The sequence below is a fragment of the Labeo rohita genome, chromosome 3 (assembly GCF_022985175.1).
Source record: "Labeo rohita strain BAU-BD-2019 chromosome 3, IGBB_LRoh.1.0, whole genome shotgun sequence".
Classification (NCBI taxonomy): Eukaryota; Metazoa; Chordata; class Actinopteri; order Cypriniformes; family Cyprinidae; genus Labeo; species Labeo rohita.
In genome coordinates, this window is record NC_066871.1 from 12783341 (window position 1) to 12797170 (window position 13830).

At 35.1% G+C, this 13830-nt stretch overlaps 1 protein-coding gene across 4 annotated transcripts in view; it reads right to left on the bottom strand.

Moving 5' to 3' along the window:
- Positions 1–13830, bottom strand: part of asic2 (acid-sensing (proton-gated) ion channel 2) — a 446952-nt gene that overhangs the window by 27676 nt on the left and 405446 nt on the right. For all 4 annotated transcript variants that reach the window (XM_051104559.1, XM_051104553.1, XM_051104549.1 and 1 more), the window contains one exon: positions 1123–1273. In XM_051104559.1, coding sequence (XP_050960516.1) covers positions 1123–1273 — 151 coding nt within the window. The remainder of the gene's footprint in view (positions 1–1122; positions 1274–13830) is intronic.

A 13830-nucleotide genomic window follows, 5' to 3' on the forward strand; every position in this document is an offset into this window, starting at 1 on the left:
ATGGAGAAAGAAAAACACTGCATTCCAGCATAAAAAGAACCTTATCCCATCTGTGAAACATGGTGGTGGTAGTGTCTGGGTTTGGGCCTGTTTTGATGCATCTGGGCCAGGACGACATGCCATCATTGATGGAACAATAAATTCTGAATTATACCAGCAAATTCTAAAGGAAAACATCAGGACATCTGTCCATGAACTAAAATCTAAAGAGAAAGTGGGTCATGCAGCAAGACAACGACCCCAAGCGCACAAGTCATTTTACCAAAAAATGGTTAAACAAAAACAAAGGTAATGTTTTGGAACGGCAGAGTCAAAGTCCGGACCTTCATCCAATTAAAAAGTTGTGGAGGGACCTGAAGCAAGCAGTTCTTAGGAGGAAACCCACCAACATCACAGGGTTCAAGTGTTTCTGTACTAAAAATGGGCTAAAATTCCTACAAGCCGTTGTGCAGGACTGATCAGCAGTTACAAAAAACGTTGCCTGCAGTTATTGCTTCAAAAAGGGGTCACAACAGATACTGAAAGCAAAGATTCACATACTTTTGCACCTTGCAAATATTTAACACTGGATCGTTTTCTCAATAACTAAATGACAAAGTATATATTTTTGTCTTGTTTGTTTGATTGGATTCTCTTTGTCAACTTTAAAGACTGATGTCCCACTGAACATCTGAAATCTGATGACATTTTGTGTTGTTTTGATTTATGCAGAAATATAGAAAATTAATTTCACAAACTTTCAAGCAGCACTGTAGGCTATATGCAGCCAGTCACTGCTTTAAATGCCATACTGTAGTAGAATATTCTCACTGCTCTTTAATGTCTTAAAAATATTTATTTCATTTTATTTCATTTCATTTCATTTCATTTTTAGGTTGCTCTTGGACAAAATGTAACATTACAGGACATTTCAGGATAAACCATTTTATTATTATTATTATTATTATTATTATTACCACCATTACAGGCACATTTTTTACACTTTGTGTATTTTTACATTTTGTGTAAAATCACTTTTTTATTTCCGAAACTGAAAACTGAAATTGAAATGTAATGCAGAAGTAAGAGAGGCTGACTATGAAGTAAAAGGAAAGTTTCAAGCACGGCTAGGTTGGGACGTACCAGGCATGTAGACCATCCTGCAGTTGCAGTTCTCTACGATGTAGCGCGTCTCACACTCAATTCGACAGGCAGACACACTGTACACTTGAAAAAGGCCTGAATCCAGGGCTCTGGACACACACTCACCCCATGGAGGAGGAAGGTATGTAAGCTGAAGGAGAAAAACAGATAATAATGCATGAGACAGATTGACCTGCATATGTATGACATTCACATGTAGCACTGGTAAGAGAGGTATTTTGTTTTTTTTTTTTTTTTTTTTTTCACACAAGTTAAACAAGTACACAGGTTATTTTGGAGGGATAAAAAGCACAGCGCTTTTGACAACACTAGTGGTCAGTGCAAATCTATTTTATTTTATCTCAGTAACCACCAATTAGTTTCATACTCCAACAGCATGCCCACAGACCATATCCTGACCCTCTAATGTCATAATGCACACAAAAAACTGCTCTGGAAGATAATGGTACTGGATTGATAAAATGAGTGCTTTCGTGCCAGAACTAATCTATTATTAGATACTATTGTTTTGAATTAATTGGATTGGCATTGCCATGGAGTTTTGTTTGAGTGAATAAATTAAATATTCACAAGCAACTCATGAAACAAGTTATGTCTGTTTTGACCTTTTGTGCGTTCACAGAAATTGCTACATAATTAATTTTCATGTATTCGCTCTATTATTGCTGCTTATCTCAACACTGAAAACAAAAACACAATAAATTGTCAAGTTGAAGTTTATATAAACAGCAACAAAAAAATTGAAAATCAAGATTAAAACAAACAAAAAGCAATTGTAACACTTTACAATAATGTTCTATTTGTCAATATTAGTCAGCTTTGTTTAGTAACATGAATTAACAATCAAAAATATTTCTAAAGCATTTATCAGTTTCAGTTAATTTCAACAATTATTAATACATTATTATAATTGTAGTTGAGGTCAAAAGTTTACATACACCTTGCAGAATCTGCAAAATGTTTATTATTTTACCAAAATAAGACAAACTTACAACAAACAATTCTATTTTTGTTAACTAACATTAACAAAGATTAATAAATAATGTAGCAAATATAGCTCATTGTTAGTTAATGTTAGTTAATGCATTAACTAATGTGACATTATTGTAGCAAAGAAATTATTATTTTTTTAATTAAAAAATTGAAAGGGAACCCTAGATATTAAGACTTAATATAATGTAAAATATGTTTTTTTTTTACTGAAATATGCAGCAGAAAATTAATGAAAGATTTACGTCGTTTTATACATATTTGGACTATGGGGGGCGCTATTATTTTGATGATGTGAAATGGCTTCACTTGGTGAGCTACTGCTGCTACCTTTTGCTATTTTAACCACAACACAACTCGGAAAATAAAATATTGACATGATGACCACAGCTACTGAAATCTTACAGGTGGCGATGGATATAGCGTAGGCTTAAACCAAATGCTGTACCACAAGGAGTCTAAATGGTCCCAGATATCGAGTGAAATCCACACTGAGAAACTCCTTCAGTGTCTGCAGCATCATGACAAGCGTCGGCATGTTTACATCCTGCCGGGATGGCATCTAGCGTTTCTAGTCTCTGCCGTTTGTAAGCTCTTTCAGTAGCTGTGGTCGACTAAAAGCCTCAAAGGCATCAGGGCTAAAGTGGAGAGAACAAAGACGCAGGTCTTTAGGAAGTTTTATTTGTCAACATGCATCTTCCCAGTCTTTTCTCCTCTTCTTATCGCTAGGAAAGCAGTGAAGACTTACATCGCTTCTCTTTTTGCCCTTTAACTGAAAATTACAACTAAAAGCTGCACAATGTGGCATTGTATCAGTATTTTATTTTCTAAGTTGTGTTGCAGTAAAAATAGCAACAGGTAGCGCCAATAGCTCACAGAGTGTCACCATTTGACGCCCCCACAATATGCATAAAACAATATGGATTTTTTTCAAGAACGTAAATCTTTCAATTGCGTTATATTAAGCCATACATGTCGTAATACACAGGGTTCCCTTTAAGTTACAGAGCTAAAAAGTAAATATAGGATTCTAGGAAAGATTCAAAAATGTCATCTGTGGTCTGTTGCTTTTCATCTGACATCAAATAGATCACACAGTCTCTTCCTGTCTAAGTAGGAGGTTCTGAGCAAGACTAACCCCCTGTTATTGGACATGTTTGCTTGCTGAATAAATGAATAATAAATATTTTATCCTCTGGATATTTCTACAATGGCATCTGTAACCAAAATTGGTGCAAAGCTTAATCCATGCATGTCAGAATAAAGTCCAAAACCACTGTTATATCAGCCAGGAAAACATTAAACCACATCACAATCATTGGACAAAAAGTGAATTAGTTGCAAATTGGCACACAAAGCGTGCCACAGAGCATCCCTCCCTTCTGTTCTGTGCAAAAGTGATAAACAATTGTATGAATTTATCATACAATAATAATTAAAAGGTGGCTTTACAGAGGTCTTTGTTTAAGGAATTTACATACACACACCAAGTATTTTGTCAGATGCATCAACGTGCATCCTGCTGGCATGTGTCCACTGGCTGGAAGGATTGTTTACTGTGTTACAAACAACTTCTAGCACGATCGCACTCCACAATCCTCCACGAGCAAACATCCTGAACTGGTTCTCATATCAGTGAACCTGGCAGCAGATGGATGGGGAAGGCGGCAGGGAGGGAAGGGCGTGAATGTCAAGGGAGAGAGAAATATGGAGCAGGATTAAGGATTTAAGAGGGAATGACAAAAGAGATCGCAAACAACAAGAGGAAGAGACATGGCACAGGAAATGGCAGGTGGAGAGGAGGAGGAGCCCATCTGCCCCAAAACAATAGGTTGCCCACATCCACACTTCTCCGAGCATACATTACCCACGCTTCCATGCAGGTCAGCTTCATTTAGTCTCGACGGGAGACATCACGGGTAATGCGGTTTTAAGACCGAAAGAGCCAAATGTGAATAATGAGCTGACTTGGAGGGGATCAGAAGGGACATAATCTCTCTCCAACTGCGTCTGGAAACCACTGAGCATCAGGCACAGATTGAGGAACCGATTTCACGCGGCTGCTGATGGGGAAAAAAGATATCTGACAGGCAAATGAAATTTGTCAGTGGAGATAAAATCAAAGCTATTTTGGCATGGGAAGACTTTAAAAGGCCTGTCGTCTTACCTCTGCTCTGGGAATCAAAAATAACCCAACATCCAGATCTGACGCTGGGTATCAGAGGGAAACGCTGACAAAAGCCTGCCGCAACAAACAGTATCTTTAAAACAAACTCAATGACAGGTTCTTTAGTAAACAGCCTTAGAATAACTTCATTTGCATTTCTCTAGTGTTCCTTTAGAGGTACTGCAGCCTATAGTCTCTCTTTGAACTATATGAAAAACAAGCTTAATTAAGCGTTTCTCTGTGTGTGAAATCATACTTTGTGTATACTTGTAGCTGTGATTGCATCAGTAATTCCAACATCAAAGGATAATTGTATAAATAGAAAAGCCTATAAGAAATATATACTACTTATAGAAGATTGCCACTAAGAAAAATCCACCAAAAGTAACCTTATTGTAGCAGATGAGAGCAAAAGAAAAACACACATGCTTTGGAAGTCAAAATATAATTTGCCGTATAATCACCGAGCATAAGCAATTCCAACTGAACACTGTGTTCAGTGCCTCGTTCGATTTAAAAATGTTGTTTCAAAAATACAAGTCAAGCCCCTCCATTCTGATTACAATTCTGTAATACAGACATAACTAATAACATTACTTTTTAATGAATTCATTTTATTGCATTTTTTTAATTATCCACACCAACTATTATATGCTAAATTGATAGCTCTAATTATAACACATCGGTTTTTACAATCAGTTCTTACTATTAACATTACAAATGAGTACAAGGTTGTATGAGCTATAATTTTTAATTCAATCAGTCGATTGAGTTGTAGAAAATGCTGATGTTCCATTTGCATTAATTATTCATTAATGATTAAGACAGTGAGAGTGTAAATCAGGGTTCTGCCCTTCATACTGACCTTCCCTTCCAGCATCAGTGTGTGAGTGAGTGTGTGTGTGTGTGTGTGTGCGCAGCTCATAATTGCCATGATCACACTCAACTAACTCTGAGGGCACATACTTTACGCACCACCTTCTGTCACTAAACAATTCTAATGAATGCAAAAGATTTTTAAAATAAATTATGTACTTAGGAACGCATGACCATTTTCAAAGTAAAAGTAAACCACTGAAAAAAAATCTATTTGGTCTATTATTTAAATGTAAAATCTATTATTTAAATTTTCTAGTCTTCAAAGAATCCTGAAAAAAGTCCCCAGATTCAGTATTGATAATAAGAAATGTTTTTAGCAGCAAATCACCATGTTAAAATGATTTCTGAAGGATCATGTGACACTGAAAACTGGAGTTAAAATGAACAATATTTAAAAAACAATATTTCACAATATTTTCACAATTTTTTTTTTAATTAAAATAATTGTAGCCTTGGTTTGTCACTTTAAAAAAAATAAATAAATAAATAAAAATAAAAAAAGTATTTGTATGTTCTCAAAGATCAAGTAGTTCCAGGCACATTATTTTATATAGCTTTATATAGCAGCTTCTCTGTTTTTATTTTAATAACAAAAAAGGTTATTGATTTTGTGAAGATACATGAATATGAAGGACGGTAGTGCAGTTAAATACAACACAAACCATTTCACATCCACGACAATACAAGTATTTTTTTTTTCAATGATAACTACAATCCGTTTAAAAACCAACTCGATTCATATCATACATTAACACAGCTTGAACTGATAAAACCTGAAACAATGTTAATATTTTATACCAACTTTATTGTATAGTGACTTAGAGGCCATGATATTGAAAAAAATTATATGTGACCCTTTACCACAAAACCAGTCATAAGTACCACAGGTATATTTGTAGCTATAGCCAGCAATACACTGTAGGGGTCAAAAGTATAGATTTTTCTTTTATGCCAAAAATCATTAGGATATTAAAGATCATGCTCCATGAAAATATTTTGTAAATTTCCTACCATACATATATTAAAACTTAATTTTTGATTTGTAATATGCATTGCTAACTTAATTTGGACAACTTTAAAGGCGATTTCTTTTCGTACCCTCAGATGACATATTTTCAAATAGTTGTATCAAATATTTTCCCATCCTAAGAAACCATTTATCAGTGGAAAGCTTATTTACTCAGCTTTTTTATTTAAACATTATTTCAGATAATGTATACATCTCAATCTCAAAAAATTGACCCTTATGACTTGTTCTGTGGTCCAGGGTCACAAAATGTAAGTGAATGCCAGGAATGACAGTTTGTTTCTTCAAACTAGTTGGAGGACCCAATTTAGTGTATTTACTGGCAGAGCGTTGGGGGGGATTACTCTGCCAGAGGGATCACTAGAGACACTTCCGAATGCAGGAAGGAGGGATGAGATAGACAGGAGGGAGTGGAAAATATATCCCGCTGCTGGATGTTTTTAGGTTTTTTGTGGGTCCTATAATCCTAAAGTAAAGTTAATTAACCACTGCTAAATTTACAGAGCTCCCAACTGAGACGAAGCAAAAGAGAGGAATAAAAAGGCATTTCTGAGAGGAAAATGTCATTCAGACTCAATCTGTGAACTTGAGACTCTTCAATCAAATGAAAAGCCACTGTAGCCCACCCAACTAGCTGCATTCATATTGCATGGCTTTAGAAATTGGCCACATTCACCTTGTTTGTTCTTTTTCTCCTTCTCTCTGGGTCTTTTGTAATGGGATTCTTGCAACACTGCGTCAGCGAGTCATTACGGCCCCTGGGTAGGACATCAGGGTTAATTATAATTAGCTGGAAATACACTGTGGTCAGAGGATATTTAAAAACAAATCAAGAACATTTTGTCTTGAAATCTAATGGAATGTTCTGTTCCTGTATTTATTTTGGTTTAAATATTAATTCCACTGCTATATTTGTTCTGTTAATTTTTTTTTTCTAAACTTAAAGAAGTCCACTTCAAGAACAACAATTTACACATAATGTACTCACCCCCTTGTCATCCAAGATGTTCATGTCTTTCTTTCTTCAGTCGTAAAGAAATTATGTTTTTGAGGAAAACATTTCAGGATTTTTCTCCATATAATGGACTGATATGGTGCCCCGATTTTGAACTTTCAAAATGCAGTTTAAATGCAGCTTCAAATAATCTCATATGAAGTTGTAAATGATCCCAGCCGAGGAAGAAGGGTCTTATCTAGTGAAACGATCGATAAATTGTTGTTCTGGGCGCGGACTTCACCTTTAATGGAATGATTAGGTTAAGACCATAGACCCAAAGGACTGCTTGGTAAAGTAAAAAAGTGATGAAGTGTAATGTCCACCTAAATAATACTTAGATCTGAAGGATAATTTCATTTTATGGTTCATTTTACAGTACATCTGAACGGCGAAACAGAAAAAGAGACGTATTCAACAAGCACAAGCTGTGCTCTCAGTACATCCTGGGAGTGATTGAGACAATTCCCAAAGTAACAATCAATCAAAGACTGTTATTATCACAAAATAAACAATATTCTTCCTGAATTCAATCAATGTTCAGCATTTCAAAAACTATATTTTACTCTTGGTAAGAAGCTGAATGTGCAGAGTGAGATTTATAGCATCCTGCCATGTCCTGAGGGACAACCAGGCCTGAGAAAAGAACAATAAATGAATGTGTTGTTGAAAATGGTCTCCCTGACACACATGGTGGACTGGCCATAAAGAGCACTGAGGCTTTTCCCAGTAGGTTGGCCAACTTGTCAAAACCAAGTTTGTAACAAATGGTTTCAGGGAAAAAGTTCTGATCTTGTCAGGCCGGCTCATTTGTTCAATGCGGTGGGTAGTTTAGCATTTCAGCTGATCTTTCCAGCACATTCACAACCACAAACTAACCACAGTACAGTCTTGTTACTACTACCAAACATCTTGATATGTTTCCCAAAAAATATTTATACTATAAACACAAGAAAGAGAATCTGGACAACAGGCAACTGAAGTTGAAGGAAAATACAGTTTAATTTTTTTTTTTTTTTTTTATACAATCTATATTGTATAAAGTGCTATATAAATAAAGGTCATCTTTAGGAATATGTGCATAAAATACCATCTATGTTTGCTACTGTCCACCATGTTACCTTTACTGGGTAACACAGTTGACAGGTAACTTAGTTGACATTTTTAGTGTTTTGAGCCTATACTCAACATGGAAGCATAGAACTACTGAGCATATGGTATGTTTAGAAATATATTTTCATAAACAAAACATAAGTTTTAGTTAAATTGTCTTGTTGAAATTTGCAGCAATAATACTTGTGTAACACTGCTGACAGTCAATTAATCCACTCTTGACACAGGTTTGCTAGTTTAACCAATATTAGGGGAAAGAGAGAACATAACTTCTAGTGTTTCCATGTGCTTCTAGAGGAAATATCATCATACTGTGCAAATTATGAGAGAATAGGACAAACCATTCCTTTTTGAGGGGGTTTTTTCTAGTGGGTAACTTAGTTGACAATGTTTTTTTTTTGGACACAAATAAAACAAGTTATATCACAATAAACACTTATTATTTTTGAAGCACTCACCCAAATGTCTTAATAAACTAATCTAACTGAAGGCAAAACTATGAAATTAATTTATATGTGAGGTAATTTTCATGCTTAAATGCAGAGTAGAATAAGCAACTTTACAAAATTGGACAGCTGAATACCAGGGTTGTATGTGATATGAACACCATTTTTGAATAAAAGTTATGGCTTTTTCAACATATAGTAGTGTGACTGGAAAAAATATAATTGTTTTACTAAAAAATTAAGCATTGGGGCTTTATATTGGTGTTGGTAAAAATATATTAAAAATATACTTCACGAACACAAGATGTACCCATAATTATAGAATGACCCATATATATAAGGATGCATTAAACTGATGCATTAAAGAATTGTATATCATACTTTATAGAATTCATTCACACATACATACACACACACCAAATAAATAATTTTTAAAGTTCAATACTGTTTTCGAAAAACCATATTTTTATCAAATAAATGTAGCTGTAAGGACACGAAAAGGTGAGTCTACTCCATTAGCCGCACGCTAGTGGCAAAAAAGGCAATAAAGTTAAGAGAATTATGGTGGAATATTAATATCTTAATATCTAGTGTCTAATGTTTATTGTACAGTAAAAAACATGCTGTTTAAAAATTTGTTTATTGAAACCAAGCTGCAGAAAGGACTTGTTCTGAACTGTGACTTAACACGGATGAATGCATCAACACAATAACGCCTCCACAGTAACACGTCAATGCCTGCTTTCACATCATTGCCTCCTTTGCCTGCCCAGTACATTTTCCTAATGAAGTGCCTGATTGTGTCAGTTACAGGATTATATGTTTGGTTCAGTGCATGTCAGTGAGAATTGTTTGTCAACCAGTAAATATAGATCTGTTCTACATAAAATGGACATGAAAAATTGATTCGGCTTCACATTTTTGCATCAAGTGAGAAGAAAGAGAAATTGTGGAGTGCAACATGAGACATGAAGCTGGTGATGTGGAAGGTTTGCATGGACAACAGTGAAAAGTTTCACGCTTTAAAAATATATTCTTTAAACAATTCATTTTGATTTGAATTGCATCAGATTTTGCATCATGTTGAACTGACTTGAAATGGTTACTCTTTGGCTCAACTTGATGTTAGAGCAAGAATTCAAGTTGCTTTAATAAAAAAAACAACTCCAGTGGGTGTGCTAGGAATATAATTAATACATCTAACATTATATGTGCATATTTAGCTTGATTATTTTAACTCTTTCTCATGAACAGTGGTTCCACACCAGAAATATGTTACCTCTATCCATTATTCATCACCTGGATTTTTCAAACAGTTCTACACATGTTAGCATCACATTGATACTCTTCCTATCCAAAGATGCCCACCAATTGTATTAGTGTGCAGACTACAGTCTTAACGAACTGTTATATTTTCGAATCTTCTGCCTGTTACTGATATACGTCACTAAGTAACACATTCACATAATCCCCGCCTGCCCACAAACACTTCTGCTAGTTAGTGTGTTTACAAGTTTGTTTCGTTTTCATTGCTGAAAGATCATGATGTGATAAATCAGTGGTTCAGATTCATTTCTTTCCACGATACCACAGCAATACAATTCGAATCTTTTGTTGTGCTCGTCATTTTACAGAGGACTGCTTCTCTAATCTTGCCTTTTATCTTCGTTGGCTTCTAATCTTCTTTATTTGAATTAACAAGCATCTCCGAACCACACCCTGTAAGTACGATTGATACGTTATGTGTTCATTCTCAATTGATTGCTTAAAATAGCAAGTTGTTTGTGCTAAGATGTTATGCAGATCTAGTGCAGCCTCAGGTTTACAGATAAACCACAATACTACTGCCTTACTGAAATAGTTCTTATAATTTGCTGTGAACCGACTACTTCCTAAGAATGTGTCGATTAATATAGACTGTTGTTGTTCTAATTACTTCGTTTAATAATAAAGAATGTAACTTAGACATATTTTGGTTTACAAACTGTGTTGTTTCATCAGTTAGTGACGTTAGCACTCAGCTAACGTATCCGTTATTGTTTTGTTAAGTGTTTACAGTTTAGCAGCTAAACTTTAGCTGTGGGAACGATTCGCTTGGATAAGTGTTCAAATGTTTTTATGTCATTATTTTAAGAATGTACTGGAGCACTATATTATTGTTGTGGTGCATACTTTGGCAATGGTAGCCAGGGTTGCCAAGTTTTCACAACAAAACCTGCCCAATTGCTACTCATAACTAGCCCTAAACTAGCCCAATTGTGTTTTGAGCGGAGTCCCTCATTAAAAATCATGTTCCAGTGAGTAAAATAGTTTTTTTTTGCCAGGGTTCCCCAGGTAAATTTGCATTCCAGGGGCTAAATATGATGTCATTGGGTTGCTTCAACCCGGGGATATCAAAAACAACCGTGGACTTGGCAACACAGGTGGCAGCGCTTGCTAACTTGCTCGAGTACTCCTCTCTGTGCCAATCACAACAGGCTTGGCCAGCTGACCAATCAGAACCAAGTAGGCCTATAGAAGGGAGGGGTTTACAGACCTCACACTCTGAACTGATCGTACGAATCATTTCGAAATCATTGAGAAATGACTATATATAAATGTATATTCTGAGAAAATTACAATGTTTTCTGACCTTAGATGCATTTAAACCTGTTGTAGGGGTACTCAAACACAATGTTAGGACACTTTAAAATACCATATGACCTTAAGATAAGACGCCACAGGTGCAAATAAACAAACAAACAAACAAACACATACCACCATAATTCCTTATATTATTAATCACAGTACTATAAAACAATTGTACTATATTACAATTTTTTTGGAATATTATGTCTAAACATGCAAATGAGGCATTGTCTTATTAAATATGCACTAATTTGCAAACATTTGTAAAAGAAAAATTTTAATTCTGATAAAGCCAGGTTTAAAAGTCTTGTTTCATTCTGTTGACATATTAGAGCCAAAGGTTTTTACAGAGAGACTTTGGATATCTCTTTTTATCACTCCATAAATCCAAAAATACTGTCAACAGCCAGAAGAAAAATCACCATGTTTTTAAGAATAAAATGTCATATATATCAAGTGCATGATATATGAACAAACTGCTCAGAATAAAGATAAGAATAAAAACGCAAAGTCTGGTGTGTGTAAGTGCATGAGAAAAAAGGCCTTTTAACTGAAATATTCTGATGCAAACAGATACAATTTAATAAATTAAACAATTTTATGTGTATGTGTAAATGTGTATAAATTGTTTACCTGAATAATAAGAAATAATCTAAAACATGATGCAGGATGATAAAAATAAATACTGTCAAAAAGAGAAAGAGAGAAAGAGAGAGCAGATAACACAAGGTAAGAGAGCAGGAGACCCTGGCAGATAAAAGCAGCCAAGGGAGAGATGTTGATACCCTCCCTAACCTGGACACTACAGCAGATAAGTGACCAGCACCTTTACACTCTCAGATAACAGCAAGGAGGGTGAAGGCTGGAGACACTCACTGCATATGTATCATCCGCACCAGTTTAAAACACATTATACAGGTTGTCATGACTAGACAGATGCATTTGACTCAAAAAGGTTTATTACCACTATTAAAGCTGATTTGTGCCAGTGATTTTAGTATATCATTAGGCCGCCATGACTAGGAATAAAACGCACACCGCTGAAGGCTTGCCAAACAGTCCTAATGTTCATAAACGTAATTACACACCACAACTATAGAGGGCTGAGGTTACTAGCGCACTGTCATTAGCCTGTATTTCAGTTTAACAGCCACCTAAACATAACAATTAGCATAATCAAACAAAACCAGTAATCATCCGTGAGTGCAATTAACAAGAAGGAAGTGGCAAATAAACTTAAACTTAAAATAAACTCCCTTACCTATCCAACAAAAAAAGAAACAACTTGGGCATTATTACTCAGGATTTTGTCCTTCATTTAATGTGTAGGGCATACCAATGTCACAGTATTTTTGTCTTCTGGCTTCAGAATTTTTCTGATTCTTCAGCCCTACAAGAACTGATTCTCCTGTTGTTTCAGCTGGTAAAGCACGTTAACGTGTGTGTATAGTTCACTGTCTAATTTTCGCTAGTTGCATGACTGAACTACACTACTCTACTGGCAGCCGGTGAGAATGAGGATTCTATTCGATGTTTAACCCTTAAATGTTCTTCTTTAGTGACCTGGGAGGTCATTCATTACCCTCTCCCTTTTTCATTTTTTAAAGTTAGACATCAACTTTCGTAGTATTCCTCAATCCTTCATTATAAACAATATAACAAGAAAAAATATATATATAAAAGAATGACATTTTTTCTGATTTTCTTTTTTTTGTAAAAATTGTACATGTTTAACCCTATAAATAGGGATATTTTTACTGCACAACAATATTTACATATATGACTTGATACATGCAATGCATCTTTATTCCTCAAGGAGGCACTGTTTGATAGACAATGATGATGTGACGTTTCACTCATAATTACCTCAGGCATAAAACAAAAGAATATCATCAGGAAATATTTAACTGGTGTGAATGGATTTACTGCAGAGCAATTACTGTATGCAATAAAATATAAATGTTACTGTCATTTGATGGTGGGTGTGGTAAATAAAGTGATCAAAATATTGATTTTGAAGTCATTGAAAATGATAGTTTTGAGAACATGGTTGAGATGCTGAATGTACTGTGTCAGACTATGACCGCGATGGTAAAATCATCTGCTCAGATTGAACCCTAGTTACAGAAGGTAACGAAATATGCTTTATTTTATTCTTCAGTAATTGTTCTTAAAATATCAAGAGAGTTTTGTGCTAATGCAGCAGTTAGAGATCTATCCGTGCTGAATATATAGGCCCGGGTCGCTAAAGACCCGAATATGTAATAATGACTGGCGAAACATTCATGCATTTAAGGGTTAAAAGAGGCCTATTATAAGATGTAATATAAGCCGCAGGTGTCCCCAGATTGTGTCTGTGAAGTTTCAGCTTAAAACACCCCACAGATCATTTATTATATAATTTTGAAAATGCCTATTTTGAGTGGAAACATGTGTCTTTAAA